General features: G+C 40.5%; 1 protein-coding gene across 2 annotated transcripts in view; it reads left to right on the forward strand.

Moving 5' to 3' along the window:
• Window positions 1–20175, forward strand: part of SRGAP1 (SLIT-ROBO Rho GTPase activating protein 1) — a 274993-nt gene that overhangs the window by 216458 nt on the left and 38360 nt on the right. Inside the window, exons 10-15 of one of the 2 annotated variants that reach the window (XM_004276587.4) lie at window positions 230–314; window positions 7237–7264; window positions 10964–11066; window positions 14605–14665; window positions 14818–14895; window positions 17215–17349. In XM_004276587.4, coding sequence (XP_004276635.1) covers window positions 230–314; window positions 7237–7264; window positions 10964–11066; window positions 14605–14665; window positions 14818–14895; window positions 17215–17349 — 490 coding nt within the window. Of the gene's footprint in view, window positions 1–229; window positions 315–7236; window positions 7265–10963; window positions 11067–11565; window positions 11600–14604; window positions 14666–14817; window positions 14896–17214; window positions 17350–20175 lie in introns of both variants that reach the window. The other variant, XM_033440537.2, reaches the window with a different exon arrangement.

Here is a 20175-nt window from a genome sequence, read left to right on the forward strand (position 1 = left end):
ACATACATGTCACCAGGAGAGCTTCTAAAAATGCAGGTTCTGATTCCAGTAGGTCTGGGGAGGGAGGCACCTGAGAGCCCATATCTCTAATAGGCTGATGCCAAAACACTTTGCTTAGCAAGGTTCTATGATCTAAAAGACAAAAGTGGCTGGATTTTAGATATCCTATGGGAAGTTCCTGGACACTGAATACTTTTTTTAAAAGTTAAAAACATCTTTGCTTTTGCAGAAACTCAGAGAATATTTGGAGGGTAGTAATCTCATCACAAAACTTCAAGCCAAGCATGACTTGTTGCAGAGGACCCTTGGAGAAGGTCAGTTATCTGACATAGTTGGGGAGATGACCTGGATTATATGTTGTGTCATGTATGTATTCCATAAAGAGTGTGAACTGTGAATTTGTGCTGGAAGAAGCAGAGAACACTGTGTTGGGATGTGGCTTTATCTGTGTAAGAATCAAGTTCTCCCTGGAACTGTTTTCTTTATGAGCTTGATGCTCAGCAGAACAGGGAAATCTAGCCAACACAGAGCTCCAGAGGAAGGGTCTTCAGAGCACAGTGCTCCTAGGAAGAGAGAAGTCAGAAGGAGCTGCACCTGTTCCCACCTGCTGACCCCACGCCCCCCAGTCACTTCTTCCTTTCCTTCTTGGACTTCCCCACCCTTCCAGCCCCACCCCTTTTGTTTAAATGGACTAGTATCTGTTGTCCCATCTAATGCCTGTTTGGACTCTAGAAACCAGTTAAACCAGTTTGGGTGATTTTCTTTTCTTTCAGTAGGCATTGGTTTTACTTGAGAAGCAAACGAATTCTATTAAGCATATTGCTGTATCTAATGGTGCCAAAAACAACAGTAGCTACCACTAACACAAGGCCCTGTCTGTGCCAGGCATTGTTCTGAGCTGTATATATATAACTGGGCACTATTAATTTCCCCATTTTTACAGATGGGAAAACTGAGGAGAAAAAAAAGGATTAAAGTAAAGGGTACAGTGTAGATGTTACTGCTTCCCTTTTCATCTTCATGAAATTTAAAAGGGAAAAAAAAACACAAATGAAGTTCCTGTCATAAGTACCTCATAATCTGTAATACATTTAATTATCTTTTATTCACACTAGATCTTGCTGGAAGTTATAAAAAATGAAAGAGAATACAGATGGGAGAGGGAAATCAGGGGACTGAGTTGTGTAAATAACTTGGGCCAAAAAGAGTTTGCTCCCTTGACCTAAACTCTTGCCTCCTACCATTTTAGAACCTTCCTTAGCCATAAAGCAGGGTTTCCATCACCTTATCTCCTGGTTTCCTCTAAGCGACCATTATCCTCTGGGAATGTCCACATGGAGAAAGATCATCATAACCTGAAACTCCGTGTATTGCAGTTAGGAGGACAGACTCTAAGATAAAAGGCCAATTTCACTTAGAAAAAAAACAAATAACATTTAAAGGGCTAAGAACTGTCTTTAAAAATAAAATAACCAAATACAATATGTGAACCTTCATTAGACTGTGAATCAAAAAGCGAAGTTGGGCTTCCCTGGTGGCGCAGTGGTTGGGAGTCCGCCTGCCGACGCAGGGGACACGGGTTCGTGCCCCGGTCCAGGAAGATCCCACGTGCCGCGGAGCAGCTGGGCCCGTGAGCCATGGCCGCTGAGCCTGAGCGTCCGCAGCCTGTGCTCCGCAACGGGAGAGGCCACAACAGTGAGAGGCCCGCGTACCAAAAAAAAAAAAAGCAAAAGTTATAAAAGGCGTTTTAGGGACAACTGGGGAAATTTAAATATAGACTGCATATTATATGCTATTATTTAATGAATTTTTAACTTTCCTAGATATGATAATGGTATTATGGTTATGAAGGAGATCATTCTTATTCTTAAGGAATGCTTGCTGAGTGTCATAATGTCTGCAGCTTACTTTCAAATGGTTCAGGAGAAAAGATATATATAAGAGAGGGAGAGAGAAGGAAATAAAGCCATTATGGCAAAATGTTAACCGTTGGGAAATCTAAGTGAAGGGCGTAGGAATGTTCCCTGTACTAATCTTTCAGTTCTTCTGTAACAGAAGTTTGAACCTTAAAAAAAAAAAAGCCCTTTTTTTCTTTGAATAGTTGACTTACCTCAGCAATTATGTCCTCTTTTTTCTTTGTTCTCCTCATGATATCATGTAAAGTCTTTTTTTCTTTTTTCCACTTTTCACAAATGCCTGATATTGCAGTGATGCCCTAAGGTCTGTTGCCAGTCCCAAAGCATAAATAATCTTCAGTGCAGATGAATACTTAATAGGCACAAAGTCCTTCCCTACAGGACTGGAGACACCATTTAAGAAATTGTGAGTTGGAGGGAATTTAGTAGTGGGTGAATTCATTCTTGGCACTGCATGTAGACACGTGTTAATACTCTTGGGATCCCATTCTGAAACTTTTGTGGTCCTCATTCTATGTAGATTCCCTTATGTCTCCTGGAGAGAAAGCCCCACCGGTTGATATTATTTTACATGCCATTTTGGCTAGGGCTCTATTTCAGCCAGTTCACTGAATCCGTACGCCAGATTCCGTCTTCAGCTGCTGAACTGTGTAAAGCTGTATCGTACCTTGTGAGCTCCATGCCAGGATGTCTTCATCTTGTAATTACTTTCAATGGTTTCCGGTGTCCTAGCGACACAAGCTTGTTCACGTGTACCAGGCGTTCGCTGGACTGGGTTTATTCTGTGCAAGAAACTGGATGGTTCTCACCCAGTGCCGGCAGACCCCCTGGCTGCAGACCTCTCTGGTCCCCAGCCCTGCCCCCCGTGCAGGCTTGGCAGCACACAGTTGTGCTGCATGGGCTTGTTGCTGGCGGCTTTGCCCAGAGACACGCAGAGCATGGGGGCCGTGCCCCACCTTTTAGCTCGGCCATTGTGAGCCCTTTGACTTTCCATGCAAGCCCTGTTCACATTAATAGGCTTACACCAAAGGAGACCAGGCAAGTTCATGGCGCCTGTACCACAGTGAGATTATCCAATGGTGAGCCCTTAAGAAGGGATCCGACTCTGGGTTTGGCCAACTAAGGTTAGTAGCACAGTATTAAACAATGTGTTTGGGGACAGTCCTGACTTTTTATGTAGAAATCACAGCTCCGAGTTATACTAGGCTCATTGCTACAAAAACTGCCTTCATAGTAAAAGAAACAGAGCCTAACTCAGGGATTTAGCAGTTGATCATACACAGCTGAAACTGTAACTGCGGACACGTGTTTGGCCTGTCTTGCTCACTTTTGGCAGGCTACCAGTGGCCCAGTAAGTCCTTTGATTTACAGCACTGCAAAGCGACTGGATTGGGCTGTTAAAGTGGCACTGTCAAAATTCAGAATTCCACATCTTTGAAAACATCCGAAATAGAAGGAAACACATCATGCGTTGTTAAGACCAATATCGTCCTCATCATCTTCATCATCCTTCAGCAGCACCATTATATCATTTTGTGATGTCTTTGTTTTTAAATTGGAGATGTTCAGTCGAACACGGTAAATGAGCTATATAAACTGAGGCACTGAAATTTTTTTTCTTTTCTATTTTAGTAATGAGCCTTAGTGTTCACATTGGCTTCTTTGAGTGCAGCATTTGGAGTTAAGGGGGTGTAAATATCAGTGTAATTTTTGCTGAAAGTAGAAAATCTAATACTGGAAGTTGAGTTCCATGTTACATTGTTTCTAGACCCAGGCATAAGGTTTCTGACAAAGGAATTGAATAGATGATCCTCACTTAATCCTTTGTCTGTCTTTGGGTAAGAGTACAAATATACTTTCAAAAGAGAAGCTGATTGTGAATAATTATGTTTTTTAGAAAAGCACTGCAGGTAGTTGGTATTTTTAAGGAAGAAAAAGGGCTGGAAAGTAACACCGGGAGTCCGTATCCATCATTCGTTAGGGACAAAATCTAGGGTACCTCCATTCAGTCTGACCTGTGCACATTTTAAATATTTTATCTAGTTTGGGGACTCAGATTGCAACCAAATTAATATTTCGGTTTTTCCTTTTACTCTGTGGACATAAAACACATTTGGGCATGAAAACTAATTCTCTTCCTAATTCTCAAGTAAAATTTTAAAAGTAGTCAAAGTAGGTGCTTGTACCAAGAACAAGATAATTCTGGGTCATGGGTCATTCTTTTCTTCCAAATGGCTTGCATTGGGGTGGGAGGAGGAGTTCTCTGTTGTTCTTAATAATTAAGTAGCCTTCCAAAGAAAGTGATTGAAATTTAATCCTCAGACCACTGGAAGCGTTCACATTTCTCTGGGAAACAGATTCTTCTAAGCTTGCGTGTTATTGATCTATTAATGATGATACTGATTGAAAAGAAAACCTCATTCACCAGTTAAGACACACTCAGTACTATTAGCAGAAAAAAACGATGGATGCGGTGGTGGCAGTTATACTGTGAATGATAGTTCTTGCAAAGCTTGCTCTTGACTCATTGATCAAAATGTATCTTTTATAGGTTTTTAATTTTTTATCAAATACTACTAACCATGGATGGATGGAGCAAAATGATTTTAAGCCATTTTATATAATCATTTTCTAACTCTAGTGAATATTCAGTTGGGATATTTTAACAAAATAGCAAAACATTATAAAGCATTTCATTTCTAAGGAATTAACATCTTTATCATTGAATCACTTGAAAGTTATTAACCTCTGTGATTCTCTTTAATTTGATAGATATTAGATTTGTTTAATAATTTACTTAATTTATTAAATCTTCAGTATTTTGTATTTGGCTTTAGCCATATGAGGTGGACAGATAATGTAAGCCATAGTCTCTACCTGTCTTCTAGCATCTTTCAGAGTATTTGCTGGGGAAAACGAAAGACTTAACATTTTACAGTATATTGGATTGGCCAAAAAGTTCATTCGGTTAGTGAATACATTGTGCAATAAAATTCTTGGCAAAATGAAAAATGTCTTTTATTTTCACTTAAAACAGAACGAACTTTTTGGCCCGCCCAGTATCACTTGGGAGCTCAGATCTAGAATTAAAACAAACCTGAGCCTTAGTGCCAGACCCACCACATACTGACCATGTGACCTTGGGCAAGTCACTTGCCTTCTCTATGCTCAGTCTCTTCTGTAAAATAAAAATAGTAATAGTACCTACTTCATAAAGTTGTGAAAATTGTGAGTTACTATAGAGAAAGTGCTTAGAACAGTGTCTAATAAATAGTAGACATTGCTGTTTTTATTGTTGTTATTGATACATATATAGTTTATGTCATACTTTTATGTTGTAATAAAGTATGCAGAATGGCAGAATATAATACAGCACAAGCCAGCTATTTCCTCTGCCTTCCATCCTTTGTTCATTCTACTGACCCACTGGGTGATCTCAGCTAGCTCCCATGGCCCCAGCACAACCTAAAGGGTGGTAACTCTTTAAATCTTAATCTCCAGCACTGTCTTCTCCTTGTGCTTTAACCCTGTATAGCCAGCTTCCTGCTGAAGGCTATCCTGTAAGACATCACACTCAGCTCACCGTCTGCTCTCTCCGCTTTCTGATAGACCTCTCCCACTTAGAAATAGCTATAAATTCTTCTGGAGTTCTGTGTCCACCGTCTCTTTTTTCTTGTTCCCCAAAATAGCAGAAGGCCAGCAGAAGGAAGGGACTTCCAGTTAAATGATAGGTAGAACTGGGTAATGGAGGAAAAATCAGATTTTTCTCCTTTCCCCCGACCCCAACCCCAAGTCATGGCCAAGGACAGATTCTACCAAGACTTAACTGTAGCCTGGATCTGTTTGAGAAAGGTATTCTCTGATATGAACTGGTGCCCCTTGTTTAGTAAATGGGTATTAGCAAAATACCTTATGTCACTTGTTATTCAAAAGCAGATGATAGAGTAAAAGACTCGTTGCAGCCTGGCAGTGTTCATTCACCATTCCCAACCAGGCAGCTCTCTCTACGGATTGTTACACTGGCCTTGCCCTACAAGCCTGAATCAACGCATTGTGATACTATGGGCTGGTCTCACCTGTTTGTGCTGCAACATGACCCTTCTCTGCCAGCTGTATTTTCAGGCTGTTTCAGGACCGTATCATCATTTTGCAAATAAACAAGTTGAATGGTTTAACTCTCCCACACCCCTTCCCACTGCTCCACCCTAAATATAAGAGAGAACAGACAGCAACCCATAGACATATTCAAACTTGAAATTACCTCAGTTTGTAGGAGCACCACAAAAATACAGAGCTGTTATTTAAAACAAATCAAGAAGCCTGAATGTATAAGAACTCATGTTTTAAGTGACAGAGAATTCTGTGAAAGGCTTTTAGCTTACAAGTTGATGGAATGTAGCATAGTTTAATGTCCTTGTACTTTAATATCTGCAAATGTCATTTCCGACTATAAAATGCAACTTCTCTCCCTGATTTCATATTATAGAATAAACACCAATTTAATCTAAAGGAAAAGGAAATTGAGTTCTCCTAACCCTACGTGACCCCCTGCTTCTCTCTCACAAGTATCAGTCAAGGCGGGGAATAACTAACATTCAAATCTTGGATGTGTTTTATTTGTATTTCATCTTTGAACTTACAGTTAAGATCAAGCAGGAGCTTCCCTGGTGGTCCAGTGGTTAAGACTCTGAGCTTCCTCTGCAGGGGGCTCAGGTTCAATCCCTGGTCATGGAACTAAGATCCCACATACCGCATGGCACGGCCAAAAAACTAAAAAAAAAAAAAAAAAAAAAAAAAAGATTACGCAGCTATTTCTTTATTTAATAAAAAATAAAACTCCCTGGGCTTCCCTGGTGGCACAGTGGTTGAGAGTCCGCCTGCCGATGCAGGGGACACGGGTTCGTGCCCCGGTCTGGGAAGATCCCACGTGCCGTGGAGCGGCTGGGCCCGTGAGCCATGGCCGCTGAGCCTGCGCGTCCGGAGCCTGTGCTCCGCAACGGGAGAGACCACAACAGTGAGAGGCCCGTGTACCGCAAAAAATAAATAAATTAATTAATTAAAACTCCCTGCCTCATATTGCCAAGTGAAATACGTTTCTCTAATCTATAGAATTTATTAAATTTTATGTATAGATTTTATGAAATATTTACTTTGAATATTTTATCTATCTTTATATACTGTCTTCATGCTCCTCACCATAAAATGTGTAAGTTATTATAAACTCAGCATCATAAATCAAGGGACAGATGATACAAAAGATTGCCCAATGCATTGCACGGATGCCACTCAGTTGACTTATTTTAATTTTTTTTTTCTGCAGGTCATAGAGCTGAATATATGACTACAAGGTAGGAAAATATTTTATCATAACTCATTGCATCTCACTCTCTTATCTCTTTTAACAAGCAACCATTTAAATGCTGCAAGAATGAAGATATTTTGTTAATGAACATGGAAGATAGTTTGGGCTTGACAAAACAGTAACATGAAGTGTTGGGGGTTCTCACAAAACCAGATTTGCTCTGGAAGATCTGAGGGTTTCCCAGTGGAATTGTAAAGCTCTTTAATGAGCAGACTCAGTTTAAAAAAAAAAGACATAAATTGAATGGGTTTGATTTATCTAATCCAAAACACTTTAAGTTTCTAGAAAGAGTCTGATAGGATTTTTGATTTGATAATTTAATTAGCAAGCAATATTATGCAAATATCTACTGTGTTAGTTACTTCTTGCTCCTGTATGGTGTATAAAAACTAGAGCTATGTTGAATACTCTTAGGATTTTAGCTCTGCCCCTGTTTGGTTTACTTTAAAAATTTAACTTTTAATGCCTAGTATCATATTGCACTTTCTTTCTTTTTTTCCTCCTTTTTCTCCCCTTTTTTAAAATTCTTAGAAGGACTTTGATGCTACTGCTGAGAAGGAAAAGCCTTTTTGGAAGCAGGTTCTGATTTGGGTTGGGGAAAGTTTGTGGCAAGTTTTATTTTTCTCTGTCAACATTTGTACAACAGCCAGAAATTATTCTAATTGACATAGCAAGAATTCACACTTTTAAAGTTGAGTTCTCTTTGAGGTAGGAGGCATTTAGAACACTGGTGTGTCTGTTGCAGTAGTTGGCAAGTTGATTTTAAGGTTCTGCAATGTTCCTGCTAGGCAGTTTATTCAAAAGGAAACCCCTCTTACTTCTCGGTGAACCAACTAGAAAGATACAGCTACTGACTTGTCTAAACTTTATGAAAATACTGAGGTTTTTCTTCCCTGTGTCAGTGACAAAGAGGCATATTACTCCTGCATAGTAATATGTGGTTTTTTTCACATATAGTGTCCCTTTGCATTATCAACTATTTTACCTGTTTCTAAATTATAATTAACATAAGGCACTTTTTTAAAAGTTTTTTTAAAGGAAGGAGTGCAAATATATATTTGCAATGAGAGCTGTACTTGCCCAACAGACTTGATATTCACATCACCCTGACTGGTATTTCCTCTCATCCACATGGGCATTCTACCTAGAAAGCCAGATTATCTGGAAGTTGTGTGGCAGGCACGCAACCAGAAGGAGTCATACAATTCGAATGTTGAATGAACGTAGAATCTGTTCACCTGATGTGTACGTGGCAGAGCCAGGTCCATCCGTGCACCAGTCTGCCTGGGGAGCCAGCTCTGCCGTGGAAAGTACCTTGATAAGCACTCAGGCAGTTTATTTTAACCTCAGATCCCTCTCACAGCTTTAGTAGCTTCATATTTGTCTCATACTTTTGATGTGTCAAGAGAGGCAATTTTCAGGCTTTGGGGAGAAGACTCAAAAGACATCTCTCCGTTAGCCCCAGCCAGGAGTTTCTCTGCATCTCTCAGTGATGCAGGAATAATTATCCAGTGCCACTGGGGGCTTCTTTAGCTCTAGCTACAACATTTGCTTGTCCCCACTAATCAGTAACCAAACAAAATGAGCCTGTGTTCCTATTCCCTTAGCTTCATCAACTGCTCCAGATAGCATTAAATGTGAAGTTCTTTGGACCTTGTTGTAATAACCACATTTTCTAGTTTCTGTATTTGATGCTTTGGTATCTTGGGGCCTTACTGACCCTGGAGGGACTGCCCCTCTGAGAGTCAGTCAATTCCTAGAGATAGTAAAGGGCTTGCTTACAAGTGTGCCTTTTGGGTATAAAACAACCAGTCCACAGCCCAGACTCTCAGCCACCTCCTTTATCAAGTCTTCACCTCAGGGCCACCATTCCTCTTCCCCAGTCACCCAAAGGCCAGGTACCAAATAGGGACAGCTCCCGTGCCCCCAGGGCCCACCAAAATTATTCAAGGACTAGCCAATCCTAAACCCGCTTACCCTGCCTTGCCTGTTCCTTCCCGTGGGAACCGCAACAAAGGCTCATATTTTCCCTCATTTTTCCTTCCTCCTGAGCGACCTTGGTGCTTCTGCGTGTGCCCCCCTCCCCCGTGTAGTAGCATGCCCCCAACTCTTGGGAACTGTGAGTAACAAACCGTCTTCCCAATAACAGTTGTCTTCTGATCTGTTGCCTCACCATATCTGAGTAAAAATAAAGTTTATATTTTAAAATACTTCTAAAATAATGAAAAGAGTGGATGAAATCAAGCACATACGGTTAAATTCCTTGGTGGGCAGTTGTTTTGTTTGTTTATACCTACCAGATCCTTTCCTCGGTGAATGGCATAGAATTCAGTGCAAATCTTGTTCAGTGTATAAACAAGATTTCAGAAACTTCAGCAGTGGCAGACTGTGACTTGCTTGGTGACATGTTTGCTTCTAGACACTTGCAAGGGCTCCTTTTAACCTCTCAAGCGCCGTGGAGCTTCAGGTGTTGCTTGCCTTATACCCCATTAGTCATAGGAGCCCAGCTGTTGGGAGAGCCTTAGAATTTGGCTATGGAAGGCGGTTATCAGCAAGTTTGTTCCCCTACCTCTCTTGACTGCTATGATAATACCTTAGGAAGCTAGCCAGGCTTCTACATAAACTCTTGGGCTTTTGTTTCTAAACTGGTCTTTCAGACCTTTAATGAACTGAAAAGGCAATTCTTCCTAGAGAGTTTGCAGCTTAATAAAGGGCTTTACCTGATTTCCAAGTGTGGTGTACATCCTCAAACCAGCCTTCCCTTTTAAGAAGGAGTTTAGATTGGAATGTCCAGAGAGAAGTTTTGGGATTCTTCTTGCATGTATTCCTTGCAGCACAGTTGTTGAAGTTGAGTCACGTAATCCTGGCCCTCTTTGCCGTAGAGGGAGAGGGCAGAAGAGGTTCCCTCTCTCCAGTTACAGAGCAAGATGATGCAGGGTTTCTAAATATGGTACTTGGTACCCTGGATGTCCATATGCCAGAGAGACTGACTTATCCATCAAAGCAAGGAGACTGGAGATGGAGAGAGTCCAGAAAATAATCAATGGGTGCATCTTAATGCTCTACAAATAGGTGATGAGCTAGTCTGTTTTAAAGAAATAACAATTCATGTGAGCCGGGACCCACTACCCCCCAGAAATAGCACTGAAACAAAACTCTATTTTTCACTTGTGACCCATTAATAGCTACTTTTGCATAAAATAAAATCCCATTAATTACCTGAGGGATATCAAACAGATGTCATGTTATTTGCATTGAAGAATTATGTTGTAACTAAAAATATTATATTTAATTTCTCTATTGGGATCTATCAGAGTCCTAATTTTTATGACCTGTTGTCTTCTGTGTCACTTGTAAGCCGAATAACACAAACCTCGGTATGTAACTTTTGGCCAAATAGCTCGCAGTTAATTCCATTTGTTGATGATGACCGCTTCAAAACAAACTAGCAAACAAATGTCAACTACAACTACAAGAAAAGAATAGTCTGATTGAATAGCTGGTATGGCTTTTGATATATAACTAAAAGTAAATAAATGGGAAAGGGGAGGACTGTTTTCCTCTGTGGGTAGGGGTGGGGAAGGAACACAAGAATTCCTGTGTTTTGTAATTTTGATGTGACCTATGGGTGTTTCATTTATTGTTTGATTTCTGCCATGCTCAGTAATTATATTCCCTCTCTTAGGCCTCCAAATGTTCCCCCTAAGCCCCAGAAACACAGGAAGTCCAGACCCCGCTCACAGTATAATGCTAAGTTGTTTAATGGGGATTTGGAAACATTCATCAAGGTACTGGCACCAGCCATCTGGGTGGCTGATCTCCACGCTTCTTACTATAATGGTCTCAGCCTCTCATAAAAGGAGGCAGGTCATTATGTCCAAGTCTGTCCTGGGGCTCTTTGCTTTCCCAGAAAATCAATATAATATTTCCTGAAGTCAGAGAGAGGAAAGAATATTTGGTTTGAGTGCCTTCAGAAGAGGGAATAAATGTGGGTATTATTATACTGGCAAAAGAGAAAGCCCTCTTTCTTAAAAAAAAAAAAAAGCCATAATTTGTACAAAAAGAGCTACCTGATAAAATGTTTTGTTTCTACTCATGCAAATGAGGTGGCACAAAATATATCTAAAGTCCATCGTTAAGCTAGCTCTGAAGCACAACGAGTTTCGATTTCCCATGACTTGAGGAATTCATTATATTGGATAAATTGTAGGACCCTGTGGTCTGTATCTGGATCTCTGCTATGTTTACTCTGTCTTTTTCATCCTGTATTTCTGATAACGCTTCTAGCCGAGGACGAAGGAATTCACACGCGAGACATCAGGTATAGTGCTCGAGGGAAGCGAGGGCACAGCCTCTTTCGCTCTTGATATCATTTTCAAATCACAGTCATGCTTGGCTTTAATTAGATTTTTTAAGGTCTTTAAAAGAAAAGTGTTTGCAATTGGAAATTAGACAGGTTTATAAATAGCTTTACTTAGAAAAGAATCATAGAACTCAGACACTGATTTAAGAAGAGTTGGATAAACTCTTAAGTTTTACATTATGTATTTGGCAAACATACTAAATTTGCGTCAGGGGCTTTTATTAAGGAGAGTCAATGTTAAATACCAAATGTACATTTAATACTGGATTTTGGACCCTCATGTAAGTTATACAAAAAAGAGAAGAACTTACTCTTTCATAGCTAACATTTTATGACATGGGACGCAGTGTTTCTGAAGACTAAATTTATACAGGAAACCACATCATTGATAACCTCCCTTAACAATATGTTACAGCTGTCTTGCTTTCTTTAAAGACAGATCTTTTATTGGATATGTACACTAATCGTTAAAAAATGTATGTGTGTGTGCACATGCACGCGGACAGAGAGACACATGCATACATCCAGAGATTAAAAGCATCTGGCAACCTTAAAACTGAGCCCTAACCCTGGAATTGAGTGAAAAGTCACTGGACAACCTGCAGAGCAATCACGAATCCAATGCCATTAGCCTTAAACCCAGAAGAGCCTTATTGGCTCTAATTTAATATGAAATTATTGTCAAATTTGATTATCTGGTTTCCCAGCCCAGGGCTCACAAGCGGGGGCACACTAGATGGAGAGAAGGGAATGATAAAATGAAAGCACTGGGCTATGCAACTGCCTGGCAGAGAAGGAGAATATAGAAAAGCTCAAAGAAGCAGATGTGTGATTCCATTATATTTGATAGCACAGTACAAGAATGACTGCTTAAAGTCATAGGAAAGCACATATTATATTTTTAAAAGATTTTTCATTAAGAACAGTTAAAGGAAACCAAATTTAGGCACGAAAGTGGGAGTAAACCACTTATCGTGGAAAATTCACTTATGTGAGCTCCTCTTTGTCCCAGATGCCATATTAAAGAATCTTTGGTCCTAGCAGTGAAACAGTGGATACAGGGATCCCTACACTGAAAAGTGCTCAGTCAGTTGAGGTCCCCACAGTATCACCGCGAGAAAAACACCACTTTTCCTGTTTCCCATGGGGAAACTGAGACACAAAGGCATTCGTTTGAATGGTTGATGGAGCACAGCCCATTGCTTCACTTCTTGTAAAATATTTTCTACCAAAGCATCTGGCATCCATGAAATTAAATTAAAACATGCACATTCATTACTTTTTGACTCCAAAATTCATGATATCTGAATGAAATAGTGATGATAGCTGAAAGATTAGCAGTTGCCTAAGCAAATGTGAAGACGAAAATATTTTTAAAATAATACACAAACCTAACACATTTTTATTTAGAACTTTCTGAATGCAGACATTTTCCTTTTAATAACCTTTTAATCTTGGTTTTTCTTTTTGTTTTAATCCTAAGTTCAGCTGTTGCAAACTAATATTCTTTTATCATTTACATTTAAATATTTGTTGCTCTTTTAGATTACAGTTTTATAGGAATTGTTCACATAAAAAAAGGTTGTATCCTAAAGAAAAATCCCCTCTCATATTTAGTAAGTTTTGATATAATTATATGGCTATCCTTGAGCCAACTGGTCCACAATTAATAAAGTTTACATTCCTGAAACAAATTGACTAATTAGAGAAACTTAATGCAGTCTCCAGAAGTAATTGAACCATTAACTGGTTTATACACTGATGAGATTGTCTTAAAACCGAAAATGAAATCATTCCTCAAGAAGTATATTACCCATTCTAGGAATGGTAAAAAGTTAGATTGCTGGACTGCATTATTCCCACTCTTTGCCCTGTTGATTAATTGGAAAGGTTAGTGGATTCTGAATTGTTCTAATAGATTGAGACAACCAAATTCTTCTTGTGTTGCAGAATAAAAGTCCTCATGAATTAGTGCCTGATTTCAGCTAATCATTTTGAACCTCCATGTTAACCTTAAAGCTCTAATTCCTGAAAGAGCAGAGCCTGAAAAGAACATGAAAAATAACTCCATAGTCAGTAACCTTTTTTAACTACATGGAGTGCATGGCATTGATACATATTTAACTGTGACCTAAGCAGCTCCTTCATTTCATTTGTCATCCTGTACATGTCTTAATACATTTCCAGAATTCACATTTGCTCAGTAGAGTGCACTGACTATGTTATGAGATGTGGAGAAAGAAGGCTAAGAGATGGTCCTTCTAAGAAAACGAAATCTAATGGGGTGTGCGTTGGTGCCATTTTTTTCTCCATCCTTAAAACATGAAAAAATAACAGTGAAAAATCTCTAAGGATCAGTAAGTTCTGATGCCAACTAAATAAATACATGACACGTTATGAGCAGCTCTAAAGCAATTCTCATGTTATGATCTGGAAACACGTAAGCCCTTCTATAACTGTCATCCTCTAGATGGTGGACTCTCAGGGATGCCACAGAGAAGATCCTGAGATGGCTGAATGGTTGTGTTTGGTGACTAGTACAGTCAGTCAGTCCTAAGATGCTGTGCTTAAAATACACAGAGTTCTGTTCAGGTCCATTAGATCAATTACTTGTATAAATAACCTTTTAAAAACTGAGTGATTTATATATTCATTTCTATATGTAAGCCTACATACAGTAGCAAAGATGAATTCGCTTGACATCTTTAGGCACAGCAGAGTAAGTTGAAACATGATTGCCTTCAATGTATTTAATTTGGTTTGCCCCAGAACTGAAACATACCTTCAGTTAAATATAATTTGATATTTGGCCCTTGTGGAATATTTTAGAGGGAGTGTGTTTGGAGATGATCATCTAAAAGAGTAAAAGTCAGTCTTTAAGTAGGGTTAAACTATGAGCTTTATTGTTATGTGTGATTTGTGCCTCTTCTTTGCGGTCAACTGGTTTCTATCTCTTTGCCCAGGACTCAGGACAGATCATCCCCCTCATTGTGGAAAGCTGTATTCGGTTCATCAATCTCTATGGTAAGCCCTAAACTGCAATATTCTTATTTTAAACAATAATTACTAGGAGTATTTCAGTAAATGTCTTTCCCTTTAATACTTAATTGTTGGGAAAAGGGGGACCTGGAGGACATGATGGGTCTTTCATGCTCTTTCCCTTCTGTTCTCTTTAGGTCTTCAGCATCAGGGGATTTTCAGAGTGTCTGGTTCCCAGGTGGAAGTCAATGATATTAAAAATTCATTTGAGAGAGGTACTTGCATGTCTGCACCTATAAGCAAACCTTGTTAAAAAGTCATCATTTTCTGTAGAGTGGAGTGGCATACTTATCCTGTATATCTTCACAACCTTTCTCTGCATTTACTTCATTGTGGATGTTGAGTTAAGAGTCTATTTAGAATAGCTAAGAAATGAAGCCAAAATCATAAGACCTTGTTATCAAGTCTAGAAGAGCACATGAGTTTTGTGTCCTGGTTTAGGACTGGCATTGATAATCCTCAGCACGTTGTCAAAGGTGGCTCATGAAAGGTTCTAGAAGAGTGGCAAGAACAGCCCTGGGCCTGCATAGCAGCTGTTTGAGGTGACTCATCCCAGCTTCATGTCTGTTTCCTTTGTCAGGAACTCTCCTTCCTCTTATTACCATCCCCAGACTCCTTCCCTGTGACCTTAGTTGGTGCCTTACTCTTATTCCCAATTGGCTAAATAAGTCCTCCTGAACATTATGATTAGCAAAACCGTGCACTTTAGCATCAAGCGGACCTAGAATCAAATCACACTCTTGCATTCACTAATCATGTGATTTGGGTCAAGTGACTCATCTCTTATTCTGGCCTCGGTTTCCTCATCTGCAGAATCCCAGGACTGGTGTGAGAATTGGGTATAATCCATGAAAGTGCCTAACTCTTTTTTTTTTTTTTTTTTTTGCGGTACGCGGGCATCTCACCGTTGTGGCCTCTCCCGTAGCGGAGCACAGGCTCCGGACGCGCAGGCTCAGCGGCCATGGCGCGCAGGCCCAGCCGCTCCGCGGCATGTGGGATCTTCCCGGACCAGGGCACGAACCCGTGTCCCCTGCATCGGCAGGCGGACTCTCAACCACTGCGCCACCTGGGAAGCCCATGCCTAACTCCTTAGGAGTGGGTCTTAGCTAATAATGCTCTCCAGTTATAATGATTTGTATTGTGTCTGCTTCTGGATGCATCTGCACCTTCCTGCCTCTGCTTGGAAGTCAAGCCAAGGATGCAGAGGGAGGGGCATCGAGGCTTGGAGACAAGGCAGCCCCTCTTGGTCCCATTTGCCCTAACCCAGACTTGACACAGAGCCAGTTTCAAACCTTGGGTGAAGAGGTGAACTTGGAGCCAGATTGTTTTTCCTCTTGCAGAGCCTCTTACAGTGTGCATAGAGCCAAGCGGCCACCCCTCTCTAGGGCTAAGCGTCCAAGTCTCTTACATGGACCATATTCAAGATAAATTGAAATGCAGTAAAGCCTCAGGTTCCTGTGCCAGCCACTGCAAGCAAAAATGCTTTATTCTTTTTCCTTGAACATTCCCCTAGTATGTTGTTTGTTTGTGATCCCTTTGGGTAAGGCTTTCTCACAGTGGGCCAAAAAAAAATATTTTGGTGAATTCGTGTTCAATGATTTCCTACCCTTGAAGCAGAGAAAAAGGAACCACAGGTCCCTGAAAATAAGCTGCCCCAACAGGCAAAAAAAAAAAAAAAGTTAAAATTCAATGTACAATTTTTGTGAACTTTAGAAGAGCAGACCTGTGAATAAAAAAACGGAGTTTGATTTAAGGCTGCACATTATGTTGAACTTCTTAAGGATTTTATTTCAGTTTGATTCTCAGGGAGGTGGACAAGCCAGGTCAGTTACCTGATCATTTTAAAGTGTTTAGCATAAAGAATAATATAATTTCATGTTTGTGATATATTTTTAAATTTTCCACTTTTTATGCAAATTCCTTGGTACTGTTAAGGTACATTTTCAAATTCCTCTCTCTGATTTCAAAATCTCCCACTGCTGAAAGCAGCTTTCAAGTCTGCTGTGAACACCACCATGCCACTTTGAGAAGTATTTATTTAATTGTCGGTATTCACAATTAGGTGAGTCCTGTAGTATTTCTGATACATTTTGCTGATCCATATAGCGTAGCCAGACAGACCTATATTGTTTCTTTTCCCCAGTAGAATAAGAAACACAGAATATAGTATTTGAATTTATGTCAACCTAATATAACAGATTTTAGCTTTAAAAAAAAAAGTTGGGTCCAATTATAAATCCCACAATACTTTATTTTAAGATTTAGGTAATTTGTAAGGGATTATTTGGTAGCATATGATAAAAAAAAAAAAAAACTTTATTTTAACCAACTATTTTTAGGTTAATCATGGGGTAGGATATCTAAACCAGTTATTTTAATTTTAGTAGCATATAATCTTCCATAAAACATAATTAGAAGATACATGTATATATAGAAATGTGTGTGTGAGTATAGAAACATTTTTGTTCAGAGATAAAAAGAGAAGCAATGTGTATGTAACTAATTTTTCTTTTTTCTTTTTTTTTTTTTTTTAGGTGAAAACCCTTTGGCTGACGAGCAGAGTAACCATGATATTAACTCAGTTGCTGGCGTTCTAAAGCTCTACTTCCGTGGGCTGGAAAACCCCCTCTTTCCTAAGGAAAGATTTAATGATCTGATTTCTTGTGTCAGTAAGTGGGCTTTTTTTTTTTTTTTTTAACAATTCTTTTCCCACTAGAATTATTTCACTACCAATTTCCTGGAAAAGGCAGTGGCCCCTCTCCCTGTATCTTCCTCCCCCACCATTACCCATCACCACCAAATTTCTGAGACCATTTGTTTTCTCTCTGGATCCAGTGTGAGTCATCTTCCCAGCTGTGGCCTCGCCCTTCGCTGAGTGGGCTCTGCTCCTAAACATTCCTCGGGCTCCACAGAGCCTGAGAGCTTCCCCGTTAGTATGTGGGATAGAGCAGAGAGGCAGGTACCAACCAGCTGAAGGTGAGGAGAAGGCTGTAAGCATGGAAATATAACTCCTTTTTGGCTTTTGGTTCTTAGTTTTCTCCACTGATCTTAGGAGTAGGGTAACTTATCCATCTTCGAATGTTACTTCAAGAAACAAGGTAAAAGGTGGGGACTTCCCTGGTGGCGCAGTGGATAAGACTCTGCACTCCCAATGCGGGGGGGCCTGGGTTCAATCCCTGGTTAGGGAACTAGATCCCACATGCATGCCACAACTAAGAGTTCGCATGCCACAACTAAGGAGCCCACGTGCTGCAGCTAAGACCTGGTGCAACCAAATAAGTAATTTTTTTTTAAAGAAATAAGGTAAAAGGAGATAAATGATCATTATTACAGTGCAGGAACAGCAGGTGGTAATTATCTGTCAGTGGGCATCCCCAGCTAATAGTCAGAGTTGCTCTGGGACCATGTATGATATATTATGAAACCCATAGTCAGCAGCAGAGTAAAGCATTGCTGTTTTCTGCAGGGGGTGGGGAGCTTTTGTCACTACAGGAAGGAAGGTGAAAATAATGATACTGAGAATTCGGTATTTAACCTCAGTCACGTCCCATACATCTATAAATGTAGTGTCCTTTAAGTCCAAATTCCTGGGCAAGGGTGTAGAGCTGACTTAAATCACATAGTGAGGGCTTCCATGAGAATCAAGCTTTACCATAATGAGCAAACCCCCTCTCCCAAACCACCCCCCTGAATCAACAGGTCCAGTGGACCTCAGAAAATCTCTCCACTCACCCTTCCTTCCCCCTTCCCGTCACCAGGGCCTTGGTTTCTCACTGGGAGACCCTACGTGTAGGTTTTACCCTCTTTCCTTACCTCTCAACCCCAGCTAGATTCAAAAGGGCAAATCAAGTGTTACATTACCACCACCGCACCACCCCGTTTAAAACCTATTTCAATATTGCCCACCTGAAAACAAACCCCTTGGTATGGCCAACTCACAGAATGAAATTCTTCCTCTCCTTGATCTCTCTCCTTCTATGCACTCATCTCCTGCCGACTACCCTATTGCCTTTCTTTTATTTATTTATTTTTGGCTGTGTCGGGTCTTCGCTGCTGCGCGTGGCCTTTCTCTAGTCGTGGCGAGCGGGGGCTACTCTTCTTTGTGATGCGCGGGCTTCTCATTGCGGTGGCTTCTCTTGTTGCGGAGCACGGGCTCTAGGAGCGCAGGCTTCGGTAGTTGTGGCTCGCGGGCTCTAGAATGCAGGCTCAGTAGTTGTGGTGCATGGGCTTACGTGCTCCGCGGCATGTGGGATCTTCCTGGACCAGGGCTCGAACCCATGTCCCCTGTGTTGGCAGGCAGATTCTTAACCACTGCGCCACCAGAGAAGCCCCCTTATTGCCTTTCGATTTCAACAGTAGCAACCTGCAGGCACGCCAGGCCATTTCCCACCTCCGTGCCTTTGCCTGTGCTGTTTCATCTGCTGTCCCTGACAGCCATTTGACATCCACTAGGAAGGATTTGCTGAACTGGCACTCCTCCCAGACTGCCATCCTCCCTAGTACCGAGGCAGCATTAGTCACTTTCTCCTCTACTAATAGTCCATTGTATACATATGTCTATAATTTTTCTTAAAGCCCCACATTACAATTACTTTTAACCTCTCTGTCTCCCTCTACTACAGAGAGTTTAGGGAAGAGGCTAAGAACGTAGGTTCCAGACTCAAACAGCCTAGGTCCAAATCCTAGGTACAAATTGCTCAGCAAGTTTCTTAACCTCTCTGCACCTCAGTTTCATCATCTATAAAATAGGGAGAACATTAGTCCGTATATAATAGGGTTGTGAGAATTAAATGAGTTAATACATGTAAAGTGCCAAGAAGAGTGCCCAGCATGGAGTGTGTTCAATGAAATGCCTACATTTAGCTCCATGGGCGTGTGAGGTCTTGACAGTTTATTCCGTTTTGTAGCTCCAACACTTGGCATAGTTAATTCCAGACATGTGGTGAGTGAATAATTCATAGTTGTTAAATAGAATTTAAATGAAAAGTCAAAATTCCACCAAAATTATTTGGTTGGCATCCATGCCTGAAGTCCTAGATCACATTGAGTATGAATTCCCTGGTGATAATTACCTCCACCCCCGCCCCATACAGTCTGATGCGTGTGTGGAATTCAGAAGTGTGCCTGAGTGTCCATTCCAAGGCCCTCGCATAGCCTGAGTCATCACAGCAGCCTCTGACTCAGCTGGAAAGAACTGAGAAGGTGTCACACTTCTGGAATTCTCCTTTGGCCATATGCAAAGATTTCCCTCACCAGCTTAGCCAGGAAGTCTAAATCTGCAAAAATTATAAGCACTCTCTAATGTTCAGTGGTTTTCTAGGTACATACGTCATCAACATTTATGTTTACATATGCCAGCTGGATAAAGACCAGTGGGCTGCATTGTCATTTACTACTGCAAAATCACATCACACTTTCATTAGATGAGAAATATTATTTTATTGTGGTTATTAAAAGCTGAAGCCTTAGAGTCAGAAAGATCTAGGTTCAAATCC

Source organism: Orcinus orca, chromosome 11 (genome assembly GCF_937001465.1).
Source record: "Orcinus orca chromosome 11, mOrcOrc1.1, whole genome shotgun sequence".
Lineage (NCBI taxonomy): Eukaryota > Metazoa > Chordata > Mammalia > Artiodactyla > Delphinidae > Orcinus > Orcinus orca.